This window comes from Geotrypetes seraphini, chromosome 1 (genome assembly GCF_902459505.1).
Source record: "Geotrypetes seraphini chromosome 1, aGeoSer1.1, whole genome shotgun sequence".
Taxonomy (NCBI): Eukaryota; Metazoa; Chordata; class Amphibia; order Gymnophiona; family Dermophiidae; genus Geotrypetes; species Geotrypetes seraphini.
This window is the reverse complement of record NC_047084.1, coordinates 275250497-275264575: the sequence shown is the minus strand read 5'-3', so window position 1 is coordinate 275264575 and position 14079 is coordinate 275250497. Positions and strand designations below refer to the sequence as shown.

The 14079-nt window shown below is 47.5% G+C and overlaps 1 protein-coding gene across 2 annotated transcripts in view; it reads right to left on the bottom strand.

Annotated features, from left to right (window-relative positions):
* Positions 1–14079, bottom strand: part of KDM3A (lysine demethylase 3A) — a 245220-nt gene that overhangs the window by 28098 nt on the left and 203043 nt on the right. For both annotated transcript variants that reach the window (XM_033952017.1, XM_033952026.1), the window contains exon 24: positions 198–374. In XM_033952017.1, coding sequence (XP_033807908.1) covers positions 198–374 — 177 coding nt within the window. The remainder of the gene's footprint in view (positions 1–197; positions 375–14079) is intronic.

Sequence of the window (14079 nt, the reverse complement as noted above, 5' to 3'; positions counted from 1 at the left end):
GCTGTGTACCCAATAACTACTATTAATGTTAAAATTATTTCTACTAAATTTATCTACAGTGATAAGACATTTAAGCACATCTACCAGACATCAAAAGAAGTCATAGTAGTTCTTCATTCAGTCAGCATATATGCCTATATGAAAAATATTACCAGGATATTAAGAACTCCATATTAGCATAGTTATTCATTGCTTGCCTGATGTGGTGCCCCTGCTGGGATGAAGACTGCATCCCCTAAGAACTGTACAATAGCCCATCCTTGAACTCCATGCTCTTGATATAGACGTTTACGCAGAGCTCTATCCATGTACCAGCTCTGGTCATGAATGGGGTCATGATCCATAGGATTCTCCTGGCCTTGCTCTTCTGCTATCTAAAATACACGTAACGTGATCATTAAATGAGCGCAATACATATTTGTTGCTAGTGTGTTTATAAAATATAAATGTTATCAAACAGATAGTAATTTCTTTGGGATCTTGGCAGATATTTGTGACCTGGATTGGCCACTGTTGGAAATAGGAAACTTGGCTTGATGGATCTTTGGTCTGTCCCAGTATGACAATTCTTATCTCTCTCACCTGGCATAACTGTTTTCCATAGATACCAGGATTGATCTGACATATAAGTAGATGATGTTATCTAACAGCATCAAGATGTAACAGTTCTCTCAAAGATTACAACCACTTACAAAAGTCAAAGCACATGTAGCCCTTTTCTCAGTCAGTTCCATAGCTCAAGAAGTGAAACTCTTGGGAAGATGGGAACAATTGTGTGCCAGATCAGTTCTGCTGTCTGCAGAAACCCCTTTTTTGTTTTCAAAATAAATATCTCCCACAAGAGAAAATATCACAGAAAATGGAATACAAGAAAACAATGTTCAAATATACTGCATAGAACCAACAAGCCCACATAAAGCCGGAGGGGGGGGGGTTATTACACAGCATTCTAAATAACAAAAAGAAAAAGAAATAAATTAGATGAAGTCTAATAATTATGTTTCAACTTACTTGATACTCCTCCTTAATTACTGAATTGTGTTACTTTTGCTGAGGCCAATGTGCAATATATCAAATGCCATAAATAAATAAAAAATTATTCCAACTGCAATGAATCCCAAAATAAAATTATTTCCCCTCAAAGGTAACAATATATTTACATGGATATTTCAGGGGGGAAAAAAAGTAGCACCTAAGGCCACCACCCTGGTTTTCAAAAACTTAGCTTTATGGATTCTTGTACAATCAGTTTACCTCTTTCTCATTAATTAATGTTACTAACAGAGTGGACCTAGGCCCATATGCACAAAACTCACCGTGCATTTAATAATCATCGCTAAACCAGTCTTGTGATGAAATATTGCATCTACAGATACCCAAAACAGAAAAATCACGGTCTTTTCCATGGTTTTTATGTAAAACAAGTTCATTAATATTAAAATGAGCATTCCGACTGATGCACAAAAAGAAGCACTGTTTTTAATATTCCAAAACCTCAAAAAGGTCTTTGGAGTGCCAGTAGCATTAAAAAAGCCAGTTTTTCTTTTTTTAATGGGCATATGTACAATATCTGTCATAAGAACATAAGCATAAGAACATAAGTAGTGCCTCCGCCGGGTCAGACCATAGGTCCATCCTGCCCGGCAGTCCGCTCCCACGGCGGCCCAAACAGGTCACGACCTGTCTGAATCACCAGAAGGGGCTCCCTTGCCACCTTGGTTTCTCATTGAAGTCCTATCTTCCCATCGAAGTCCTAACCCTCCGGTCTTGCACATGCACGACCTGGTTGGGTTTCTATACTTATTACCTGGTTAGCTTTCTATACTTGTGCTACATCCCAGCACCTCTCTCAGTATCCCACGATCCCTTTATCCCTCAGGAATCCGTCCAATCCCTGTTTGAATCCCTGTACTGTACTCTGCCTGATCACTTCCTCCGGTAGCGCATTCCAAGTGTCCACGACCCTTTGGGTGAAAAAAAACTTCCTTGCATTTGTTTTGAACCTATCTCCCTTCAGTTTCTCCGAATGCCCCCTCGTACCTGTTGTCCCCATTAAAAAAAATTAATTAGTCATGACAGGCCACCCAACCCCAATCAGGGCTGTGGAGTCAGTAGATAAATGTTCCGACTCCTCAGTTTTTTGTACTTCAGACTCCGACTCCAGGTACCCGAAATTTCCTCCGACTCCTCGACTCCGACTCCACAGCACTGGTTAATTTTCAGATAGTTAAAATGGAATGTCAAGTTGAGAGAAATGAGCATTTCCGACACCACCTTCTTTTTGCTTTTAATCAAGGTTCTAAGGCCGCAGAAGCTGCTCGCAACATTTGTGCTGTGTATATAGTGGGTGCTATAGCTGAAAGAATCGCTCGTGATTGGTATGCCAAGTTCAAAAATGGAGTCGGTAAATAAATGTTCCGACTCCTCAGTTTTTTGTACTTCTGACTCAGACTCCGACTCCAGGTACCCGAAATTTCCTTCAACTCCTCAACTCTGACTCCACAGCCCTGACTCCAATGGTCCCCAAACTTAAAAAAAAAAACAACCCCTCCCCGACACTCCCCACACAATTCTGTACCTTTCAGAAGAAAATCTGGCAGGAGGGAAGCCCACTCCTTCCTCTTCAAAATGTCAGGCCTTCCCCTTCCCGGTGTATCCTAATATACACTGGGAGGGGCCTAAGGATCTGATTTGCCCAGATGCCTAAGGCCACTCCCACAGGCACCTGGGCCAATCAGAGTCTTAGGCCCCTTCCAGTGCATCCCAGGATGCACCGGGAATGGGAAGGCCCGCCATTTTGAACATAAGAACATAATACAAGAACTGCTTTACTGGGTCAGACCAATGGTCCATCAAGCCCAGTAGCCCATTCTCACGTGATCAATCCAGGTCACTAGTACCTGGCCAAAACCCAAGGAGTCGCAATATTCCATGCTACCCATCCAGGGCAAGCAGTGGCTTACCACATGTCTTTCTCAGTAACAGATGAGCACCCCAGCCTAACATAGAAGCATCTGTGGTAAGAAGTTTTTGATGCTGAGGAGATTGGAAAGGCAGACCCTGAAATTGTCCAAACCTTTCTTAAAACCAGCTACGTTATCCGCTCTTACCACAACCTCTGGCAGACCTGCCAGCAAGGAGGGAGTGGGCATCTCTCCTGCCAGATTTTCTTCTGAATGCACAGAAATGTCAAGGGTTCTGGGCGGGTGGTGTTAGGGGTTCTCAGGGTGAGCCTGGAAGCAGGAGGGAATGGAAATCCCTTCTGCTGGATTTTCTTCTGAAAGGTACGGGGTTGTGTGAGTTCATGGGGGCCCTGGTAGAAGGAGGGAGTGGATTTCTCCCTTGCCAATTTTTTTTAATTCGGGGGTCTGGGCTGTTGTCATGGGGGGAAGGGTTACAACTTTTTTTAAAGGGCAGAGTTATTGTGCGTGTGTAACACATGAACATCTGTGCCAATTAAAAAAAAACCAAAAACACCCTCGCCGCTCAGCTATTCAGCGCTTCCCCTGCCAGCTCTGTGCATGTGTTAGTTACTTTCTCCAATGACTGATCAGACGGAATTATGGTGAACCTCCACAAAACTCATTTGCATGTGAAGTTGTTTGAACATCGATCACTGTTTTCAAATCGGACAATTAATTGGTACCATTGCAACCCGCATGCTGACAATTTACCTTCCTGATAAGTATATCCTTATATCTGGGATACATGGCATAATGGTTAAAGTGACAGTCTCAGCTCCCTATGACCTTGGACAAGTCATTTAATCCTCCACTGCCCCAGGTACATTAGATAGATTGTGAGCCCATTGGGACATAAGGAAAATGCTAGACACCGAAGAGGGAGTGGAAAATATGAAAAAGGATCTGCAAAAGTTAGAGGAATGGTCTAATGCCTGGCAACTAAAATTCAATGCAAAGAAATGCAGAGTAATGCATTTGGGGATTAATAATAGGAAGGAACCGTATATGCTGGGAGGAGAGAAGCTGATATGCACGGACGGGGAGAGGGACCTTGGGGTGATAGTGTCCAAAGATCTAAAGGTGAAAAAACAGTGTGACAAGGCAGTGGCTGCTGCCAGAAGAATGCTGGGCTGTATAAAGAGAGGTGTAGTCAGTAGAAGGAAGAAGGTGTTGATGCCCTTGTACAGGTCATTGGTAAGGCCCCACTTGGAGTATTGTGTTCAATTTTGGAGACCTTATCTGGCGAAGGACGTAAGAAGACTTGAGGCGGTCCAGAGGACGGCGACAAAAATGATAGGAGGCTTGTGCCAGAAGACGTATGAGGAGAGACTGGAAGCCCTGAATATGTATACCCTAGAGGAAAGGAGAGACAGGGGAGATATGATTCAGACGTTCAAATACTTGAAGGGTATTAACGTAGAACAAAATCTTTTTCAGAGAAAGGAAAATGGTAAAACCAGAGGACATAATTTGAGGTTGAGGGGTGGTAGATTCAAAGGCAATGTTAGGAAATTCTACTTTACGGAGAGGATGGTGGATGCCTGGAATGCGCTCCCGAGAGGTGGTGGAGAGTAAAACTGTGACCGAGTTCAAAGAAGCGTGGGATGAACACAAAGGATCTAGAATCAGAAAATAAGATTAAATATTGAACTAAGGCCATTACTGGGCAGACTTGCATGGCCTGTGACTGTATATGGCCATTTGGTGGAGGATGGGCTGGGGAGGGCTTCAATGGCTGGGAGGGTGTAGATGGGCTAGAGTACCGTATTTTCGCGGATATAACGCGCGCGTTATACGTGATTTTACGTACCGCGCATACCCCTCGCGCGTTATATGCCTGAGCGCGGTATACAAAAGTTTTTAAACATAGTTCCCACCCCGCCCGACGCCCGATTCACCCCCCCAGCAGGACCGCTCGCACCCCCACCCCGAACGACCGCTCGCACGCGCTCCCACCCGCACCCGCATCCACGATCGGAGCAAGAGGGAGCCCAAGCCCTCTTGCCCGGCCGACTCCCCGACGTCCGATACATCCCCCCCCCCGGCAGGACCACTCGCACCCTCACCCCGAAGGACCGCCGACTCCCCAACAATATCGGGCCAGGAGGGAGCCCAAACCCTCCTGGCCACGGCGACCCCCTAACCCCACCCCGCACTACATTACGGGCAGGAGGGATCCCAGGCCCTCCTGCCCTCGACGCAAACCCCCTCCCCCCAACGACCGCCCCCCCCCCAAGAACCTCCGCCCGTCCCTCAGCCGACCCGCGACCCCCCTGGCCGACCCCCACGACACCCCCACCCGCCTTCCCCGTACTTTGTGTAGTTGGGCCAGAAGGGAGCCCAAACCCTCCTGGCCACGGCGACCCCCTAACCCCACCCCGCACTACATTACGGGCAGGAGGGATCCCAGGCCCTCCTGCCCTCGACGCAAACCCCCCTCCCTCCAACGACCGTCCCCCCCCAAGAACCTCCGACCGACCCGCGACCCCCCTGGCCGACCCCCCCACCCCCCTTCCCCGTACCTTTGGAAGTTGGCCGGACAGACGGGAGCCAAACCCGCCTGTCCGGCAGGCAGCCAACGAAGGAATGAGGCCGGATTGGCCCATCCGTCCTAAAGCTCCGCCTACTGGTGGGGCCTAAGGCGCGTGGGCCAATCAGAATAGGCCCTGGAGCCTTAGGTCCCACCTGGGGGCGCGGCCTGAGACACATGGTCGGGTTTGGCCCATGTGTCTCAGGCCGCGCCCCCAGGTGGGACCTAAGGCTCCAGGGCCTATTCTGATTGGCCCACGCGCCTTAGGCCCCACCAGTAGGCGGAGCTTTAGGACGGATGGGCCAATCCGGCCTCATTCCTTCGTTGGCTGCCTGCCGGACAGGCGGGTTTGGCTCCCGTCTGTCCGGCCAACTTCCAAAGGTACGGGGAAGGGGGGTGGGGGGGTCGGCCAGGGGGGTCGCGGGTCGGTCGGAGGTTCTTGGGGGGGGACGGTCGTTGGAGGGAGGGGGGTTTGCGTCGAGGGCAGGAGGGCCTGGGATCCCTCCTGCCCGTAATGTAGTGCGGGGTGGGGTTAGGGGGTCGCCGTGGCCAGGAGGGTTTGGGCTCCCTTCTGGCCCAACTACACAAAGTACGGGGAAGGCGGGTGGGGGTGTCGTGGGGGTCGGCCAGGGGGGTCGCGGGTCGGCTGGGGGACGGGCGGAGGTTCTTGGGGGGGGGGGCGGTCGTTGGGGGGGGGGGGTTTGCGTCGAGGGCAGGAGGGCCTGGGATCCCTCCTGCCCGTAATGTAGTGCGGGGTGGGGTTAGGGGGTCGCCGTGGCCAGGAGGATTTGGGCTCCCTCCTGGCCCAATATAGTCGGGGAGTCGGCGGTCCTTCGGGGTGGGGGTGCGAGTGGTCCTGCCGAGGGGGGAGAAGAATCGGACGTCGAGGGGGGGCATCAGGCTTTCAGGATGGGGACAGGACTTCAAGGGGAGACAGGCAGACCTTCAAGGGGGGACAGGCAGACCTTCAAGGGGGGACAGGACTTCAAGGGGGACAGGCACGGAGAGGCGGGGCAGTGCACCGAAAGTCAGGGCGGGTGAACGGTGAGTCGGGGCAACCAGAGGAGAGTCGGGGCAGTGCACCGAAAGTCAGGGTGAGTCGGGGCAACCAGATGAGAGTCGGGGAGGGCGAAAGGAGAGTCGGGGTGGCCAGAGGAGAGTCGGGCAGCACGCGCGTTATATGCCTGAGCGCGGTATAGAAAAGTTTTTGTACATATCATCGTGATTTCTGCGCGCTATACCCCTGTGCGCGTTTTACAATGGTGCGCGTTATATCCGCGAAAATACGGTAAGTCTTAACAGAGATTTCGGCAGTTGGAACCCAAGCACAGTACAGGGTAAAGCTTTGGATTCTTGCCCAGAAATAACTAAGAAGAAAAAATTAAAAAATTTAAATTGAATCAGGTTGGGAAGACTGGATGGACCATTCGGGTCTTTATCTGCCGTCATCTACTATGTTACTACTATGCTTGAAGTACCTCTTGAGTGTGCAAACCTCTTGAGTGTGGTTGAAAAACTACAAAAATCCCTTTCCCTAAGTAAATCACTCTGAGAAGTATTACACGAGCTACTGCCTAAGTCCAAATGTTGATCCCATTCCCCTTTGTTTGTTCAGAAAGAACATAGCAACCTGGTTATCTGTACAGACAAGTACTACCTGTTGAAGTAGATGATCCTGGAATGTCTTGAGTGTGTTCTCTATTGCCCTTAACTTGAAAAGATTGATGTGCAGGGTTTATTCATGGTGAGATCTCATTCACCGAATGTGTAGACCATCCAGAAGAGCACCCCAGCCTAACATAGAAGCATCTGTGGTTAGAAGTTTTTGATCCTGAGGAGAATGGAAAGGTAGACCCCGAATAAGACTGTGTGGCACCATCCACCATTGGACAGCACGGTATAGATTTGAGGTTACATACCCTGGAGTAAATAGGGATCCAGTGACTTGGGACCACTGGGATGATTAAAATCCACTATGGGATCTGGAAATGGGGACATGTGAATCACTGATGCCATGTGACAAAAAAGGAGTAACATCTGGCACGTGGAAGTGCACTTGAAAGTGGATATTGTCTGACACAAGTGAATTAAATTGTCGACCCTCTGCTTTGGTAGTAAATCTCGACCTTGAATGGTGTTCAAGAGTGCCCCTATGAACTCTTAAGGTTTGAGTTGGCTGTAAATGTGACTTTTGGTAGTTGACAGCAAACTCTAGAAACTCAAGGAAACAAACTGTTGACTTTATGGCACTCTGAGCTGTCTGTGATGAGGCCTTGACCAGTCATCTAAATAGGGAAATATGTGAAATCCTCATGTGTGAAGAGCTGCTTCCAGTACTACTAGGCACTTCGTGAACAAAACTCTATGATCATGTACAAATAGTTGCTAAACTGGTTTGACTGGTTTAGCAACCAACGGAATTTGCCAACCTGATTCTCAAAACAGCTCACCTCACGTTTTTCCATGTGGTCATACATTCTCTGATTCTGGCATGCAAATGACCTCATTATTATTAAAATGAGATCAATAATATTAAAACAAGCCATCTGATCGATGGCCTAACATTGCATGCCATAATCGGAACACTAATACCAATCCGAAAAAACAGACAATATCTGCCCCATAAAAGCCAGTCGAGTTTCCCCTCCAAACCTCTGGAAGAAAAGTAGAGGTAGAAGGGATGCCTACTCCCTCCTGCCTCAACAATGCTCCCCCACCGAGCTGAACCTCCCTATGACTCATCTTCTGCAGACTTTAAGAAAAATCAGCAGAAGGATTGCACACTCTCTCCTGCCTCTGTGAAATCACCGACCCCTCCCTTCGCAGGACCCTCTCTCCTCCTAATTTAGAAAGAATCGGCAAGAGGGGTACCCACTCCCTCCTGTCATTGGATGTCACCCTCCCAAACCACCCCCAGGGGATGGGCCTTAGGCACGAGTCGAGTCTCTTTTATTTGAAAGGAAATTCAGGAATGAGAGGGCATAGGATGAAGTTAAGACTTGATTGACTCAGGAGTAATCTAAGGAAATACCTTTTTACAGAAAGGGTGGTAGATGCATGGAACAGTTTCCTGGAAGCGGTTGTGGAAAGAGAGACTGAATTCAAGAAAGCGTGATATAGAAACATGGGATCTCTTGAGAGAGGAAGAGATAATGGTTACTGCGGATGAGCAGACTGGATGGGCCATTTGGCCTTTATCTGCAATCACGTTTCTATGTTTCATCTTTGGCTCTGGTAGCGAGAGGCAAGACATCAGGCAGAGGCGGAATCCTTCCTCTTCTATGGACAGGAATTGGATGATGACTACTCCTAGTGGGCTCCACTGGCACTAGATATCAAAGGTAAATGAAGGCACTTTTGATGTTAATGCATCCCCAATGTCCCATACAGCTAATGGACCAAGAGAGTCTGATGTTTCAGATGTAAATGTCGATGTATCAGTGTTGCTGAAAACCTTTTCACACTGCTCTTCTCTGCCACAATCCCTCATTCGATATCTGTGAAAGAATCCTGATTGTGTTGCAAGCATTATAAGTACCAAGTAGTGTATTCATAATGGATGTGGTCCTGTTGTCCTCTTGAATCTATTAGGGCAGGGGTAGGCAATGAGGGCCGTAATCCAGTCCGGTTTTCAGGATTTCCCCAGTGAATATGCATGAGATCTATTTGCACGAACTGTCTCCCATTGTATGCAAATAGATCTCATGCATATTCATTGGGGAAATCCAAAAAACCTGACTGGATTACGGCCCTCATTGCCCACTCCTGTATTAGGGTCTTCTTTTAAAACGTACTGTCCGGAAAAATAGCCATAGTGAAAAAAGACAAAAAAAATGTCCTGGCTAGGAATGAGGCTTATAGGCAGCCCACACCTAGCTCACATAAGGAGAAATTAGGTTCTTACCTGCTAATTTTCTCTCTTTTAATCCCTTCAGACCAGCACAGATGGATGGGTTTACACTCCTCTACCAGCAGGTGGAGACTGAGAACACACTGAATTTTTTAAGTACAAGTGCAGTCCTTCATAGAATCAGTCTGATGAACAGCCAAGCTGGAACTCAAAATTATAAGCTTAATTTATGTAATTTTATTTCATTGAACAACACGAAACCAAGCACAACTGTTGGAGAAGGATCAGAACAACCAAACAGCACTAACCTCACAGTTCGCCAGCTACACCAGATGAACCAGATATCGATGCTCCACAATCACTCTTTATACTCCCCCAAAAAAAGAAAAAGCAAAAAGAAGAAAATTATGAGATCGCAATGCCGAGAAAAACACGACTCTTCATATAAGCACGCACAAAAACACAGGATTGGTTCTGTGCCAATGTGGAGGGACAAAAAGAAAGAAAATTAGAAGGTAGGAACCTAAATTCTCTTTCTTGATTGTCCCTCCAGACCAGCACAGACGAATGGGACGTACCAAATCAGTACCCAACATGGGTGGGATCCCCAAAGGGCTGCCACAAGAATGCGCTCACCAAAAACAGTGTCCCAATGCACCTGAATGTTCACCCGGTAGTGACGCACAAAAGATGTGCAGAGAAGACCAAACTGCAGCCGTACAGATATCCACCGGGGACACAAGAGAGGATTCAGCCCAGGACTCAAGTGGAATGAGCTTTGAGAAAATGTGGAACTGTTTTTTTCTGAAGAAGGTACACCAAAGCGATAGTCTCTTTGATCCAGTGTGCGATTAAAGCCTTAGAGGCACCTTCCTCCTTATGACTGCCTGCCAGGAGAATAGAAAGACGATCCGACCACCTGAACTCCTGAATCCGTTTCACATAAGTATGGAGAACTCTGCAGACATCCCCTGGAAAAAATGACCATGGGAGGAAGCCCCTACCTAAGACCAGATCTATAGAGGCAAAACTCCCGAAGAGGACCTCATCCCAGACCACCTTTAGCTGACTAGCAAGGTTTGTTATCTGGTAACTGGGGCATCTTGGAGTCCACCAAACTCTGAACCAGCTTGTCTAATTTTTCCCCAAACAGAAAAAGGACCTATAAAGGGAAACTTACTGAACTTGGATTTGGACACCTCATCTACCGACCAACCTCTGAGCCATATGGTACGTTTAGTAGCCACCCCTAAGGCCATAGACTTAGCTGAAGCACGCAACAAGTCATACATGGCATCTGAAAGATAAGATAAGAAGAGCCAAGTTCTATTTTAGCTACCTTCTGATCTTCCAGCAACCAGTCATTAGACTCCCTATCCAACACATGCTCGGCCCTGCAGAAACAGGCCCTGGCAACCAGACCACAAGAGCTGCCACTTCAAAACTCTGCTTAAGAAGAGACTCCATCCTTCAGTTCTAGTGGTCCCTCAGGGCCGAACCTCCCCTCCACCAGAACAGTATGCCTCTTGGCAATGGCTGAAACTACAGTGTCCACAACTGGTGACCGAAAAGAATCCTCATCAGGCTCAGGAATAGGATACAGCTGTGACATGGATTGCACCAGCTGAAAAGGGGCATCCAGAGTCTTCCACTGAGCATGCACTATATCTCGGAGATCCTGATGCATGGTAAAGGAATGGGAAGCTATCCAAATTCCTTTAAGAAGAGGATCCACCACCTGAGGAACCTCTTTGGTGTCCTCCTCAAAACGCAAGATGGAGGACATCTGAAGAATAAGCTCTTGGAGCTCTTCCTGGTGAAAAATGCGCACCATAGACAAACCATCCTCTGCGGGCAGCTCAGACAGCCACAAACCCTCCAGATGAAGTTCCTGAAGGTCTCCAGCGAGACCCAGGTCCTCATCAAAGGACAAAACATTGTCCTCCCACAAAACATGCAGACACGTAGGTGGGGACATTAGGGGCACTGGCACCAACAAGAGGAGCCCTTGGACGAGGCTGAAGCCACCAAAGAGGAGACAGGGTCACCAGCCGCTTGCATGCAATGCCTTCTTACATTGTAAACCGCTCTGAACTGTTTGTGGTATTGCGGTATACAAAAATAAAGTTATTATTATTATTATTGTACATGGCGAGAACAAAATCTGGGGAAAACCCACAGGTGGAACAGAATCACATTCTCCAGCAGAGGACAAGATCTGCAAGACCTGTTCCTGCTTCTCCAATCTAGGCAGGAGCACCTGAGAAGACTAAGTTAAAATAGTGGAATTTCCTGCGAAGAAAAGCCTGCCGTTAAAGGCCTGAAAAATCAAAGCCACAGTAAGGGAAGCCCAGTCTTCCCCAGTGCCAGCAGCCACGACGGGCATCCCCAGCACTGTCGGTGGTAAGGGAAGCCCAGTCTTCTCCACTGCCAGCAGCCGCAATGGAAATCCCCAGCACTGCCGACAGTTAGGGAATCAAGGGCCTCCCCACCGCCCACAGCCGATGCACCCTTCATGGCTGCCTCGGAAATGCTCAAGCCAGCCGGCTTCGAAGCTAGCGAGGGTTCCCCTTCTGGCCATGAACAAAAACAAAAAAAGACCGGCCACATTTAACCCTCGGTGGGAATGTACTTTTTCGGTTTGCGAGAAGTGCTCATTGTGAACTGCAAGGCAGGCTGAATGAAACCAGCAGCTGAATGTGAGAAAAAATATGAATGAACACAGTCCCTACAAACCAGCACAGAAAGAAAAGCACTGCCTCAGGTCTTTTTTTTTTTTTTTTAAATGAAACCTGAAATTAAAAGGAGCAGACCCCCAAAGGCACTCAAAACTGTTGTCTTTGCCCCTTGGCAAGGCATACAGTTGAGACTCCTCTAGAGCAAAAAGTGGGGAGGTGGGGGAAATGGGGGGAGGGTCTTGACCACCTGAGTGACACCCCCAAGGTGGTAATGGCCCACCAAGAAAAAAGGGGACAGAAGCAGCTAAAAAGGCAACTGCCTAATCTTTCCAACAGACTTTGCCAAGGCCTAAAAGAAGACTGCACAGGCTTACCACTTCTACCTGCTGGAGACTGAGAACAGACTGATTCTAAACCCATCCATCTGTGCCGGTCTAGAAGGATGATAAAGAAGAAAAAACTAACATTGATGAACTCACAAAAGTGAACCACATGACAGCAACAGGTCAAACACATTGGGGTGGGAGTGTTGTGGTGGTATTGCAAGATCCTAAAAAGTAGACAGATTCCATACTTCTCACCCTCCAGGAACAAGCAGTGACTTTCCCAAAGACTTATCCAGAACTTATCTAAATCTTTTTTTTAAACTATCAGCTTTTACCAAATCCTTCAGCAACAAATTCCTGCATCCTGATTTCTCATACAACACAGCATCCAGAGTCAGTGATGAAAAATACTAAAACCAGAAACACTTAGGGGATATTCTCCCCCTTCTTTATTATTTTCAAATTTTTCTAAAAGTACATAGGGGGAGGGTATAAAGTTATATTAAAGGTTTGATCAATAGATGTTTTTCTTGATAGATTTACAAATGATGTTTCCAAGAATATGTATGATATTAATTTGTACACTTGTTGAAAGATTAAAAATGAATAAAAATTAATAAAAAAAAAAAATAGGGTGCTCAGGGAGTTAAGTGAAGTCCTGGCAGAACCATTATCTGTGCTTTTCAATCTTTCCCTACGCACAGGAAGAGTCCCCTTGGACTGGAAAACCGCCAACGTAATCCCACTCCACAAAAAGGGCTGCAGAACAGAGACAGCAAACTACAGACCAGTGAGTCTCACGTCTATAGTGTGTAAGCTCATGGAAACACTGATCAAACGGAATCTTGACACAATCCTAGATGAAGAAAACCTGCGTGATCCCCACCAACACGGGTTCACCCAGGGTAGATCCTGCCAATCTAATCTAATTAGCTTTTTTGACTGGGTTACTAGACAACTGGATGCCGGAGAGTCACTGGACGTGGTATATTTGGACTTCAGTAAAGCATTTGATAGAGTCCCACACCGAAGATTATTGAACAAGCTGAAATCGATAGGATTAGGAGACACTCTAACCACATGGGTTGGGGATTGGCTGAGTGGTAGACTTCAGAGGGTGGTGGTGAACGGTACCCCATCTGAAGCGTCGGACGTGATCAGTGGAGTGCCGCAGGGCTCAGTCCTGGGCCCGATTCTATTCAACTTATTCATAAGAGATATGACGCAAGGACTTAAAGGAAGGGTATCACTGTTCGCTGACGACGCCAAACTTTGCAACATAGTAGGCAAAAGCTTGTTACCTGATAATATGACACATGACCTACTGCTACTGGAACGATGGTCAACTACTTGGCAGCTAGGCTTCAATGCTAAAAAATGCAAGATAATGCACCTGGGTAAGAGAAACCCGCGCAGAACTTATGTACTAAATGGTGAGACCTTGGTTAGGACCACGGCAGAACGCGATCTAGGGGTGATCATTAGTGATGACATGAAGGCTGCCAATCAAGTGGAGAAGGCTTCCTCCAGGGCAAGACAAATGATGGGTTGTATCCGTAGAGGTTTTGTCAGCAGGAGACCTGAAGTCATGATGCCGTTATACAGATCTATGGTGAGGCCTCACTTGGAGTACTGTGTTCAGTACTACCGTAAGGACATGCTGAGGATCGAGTCGGTTCAGCGAATGGCCACCAGGATGGTCTTGGGGCTCAAAGATCTCACGTATGAAGAA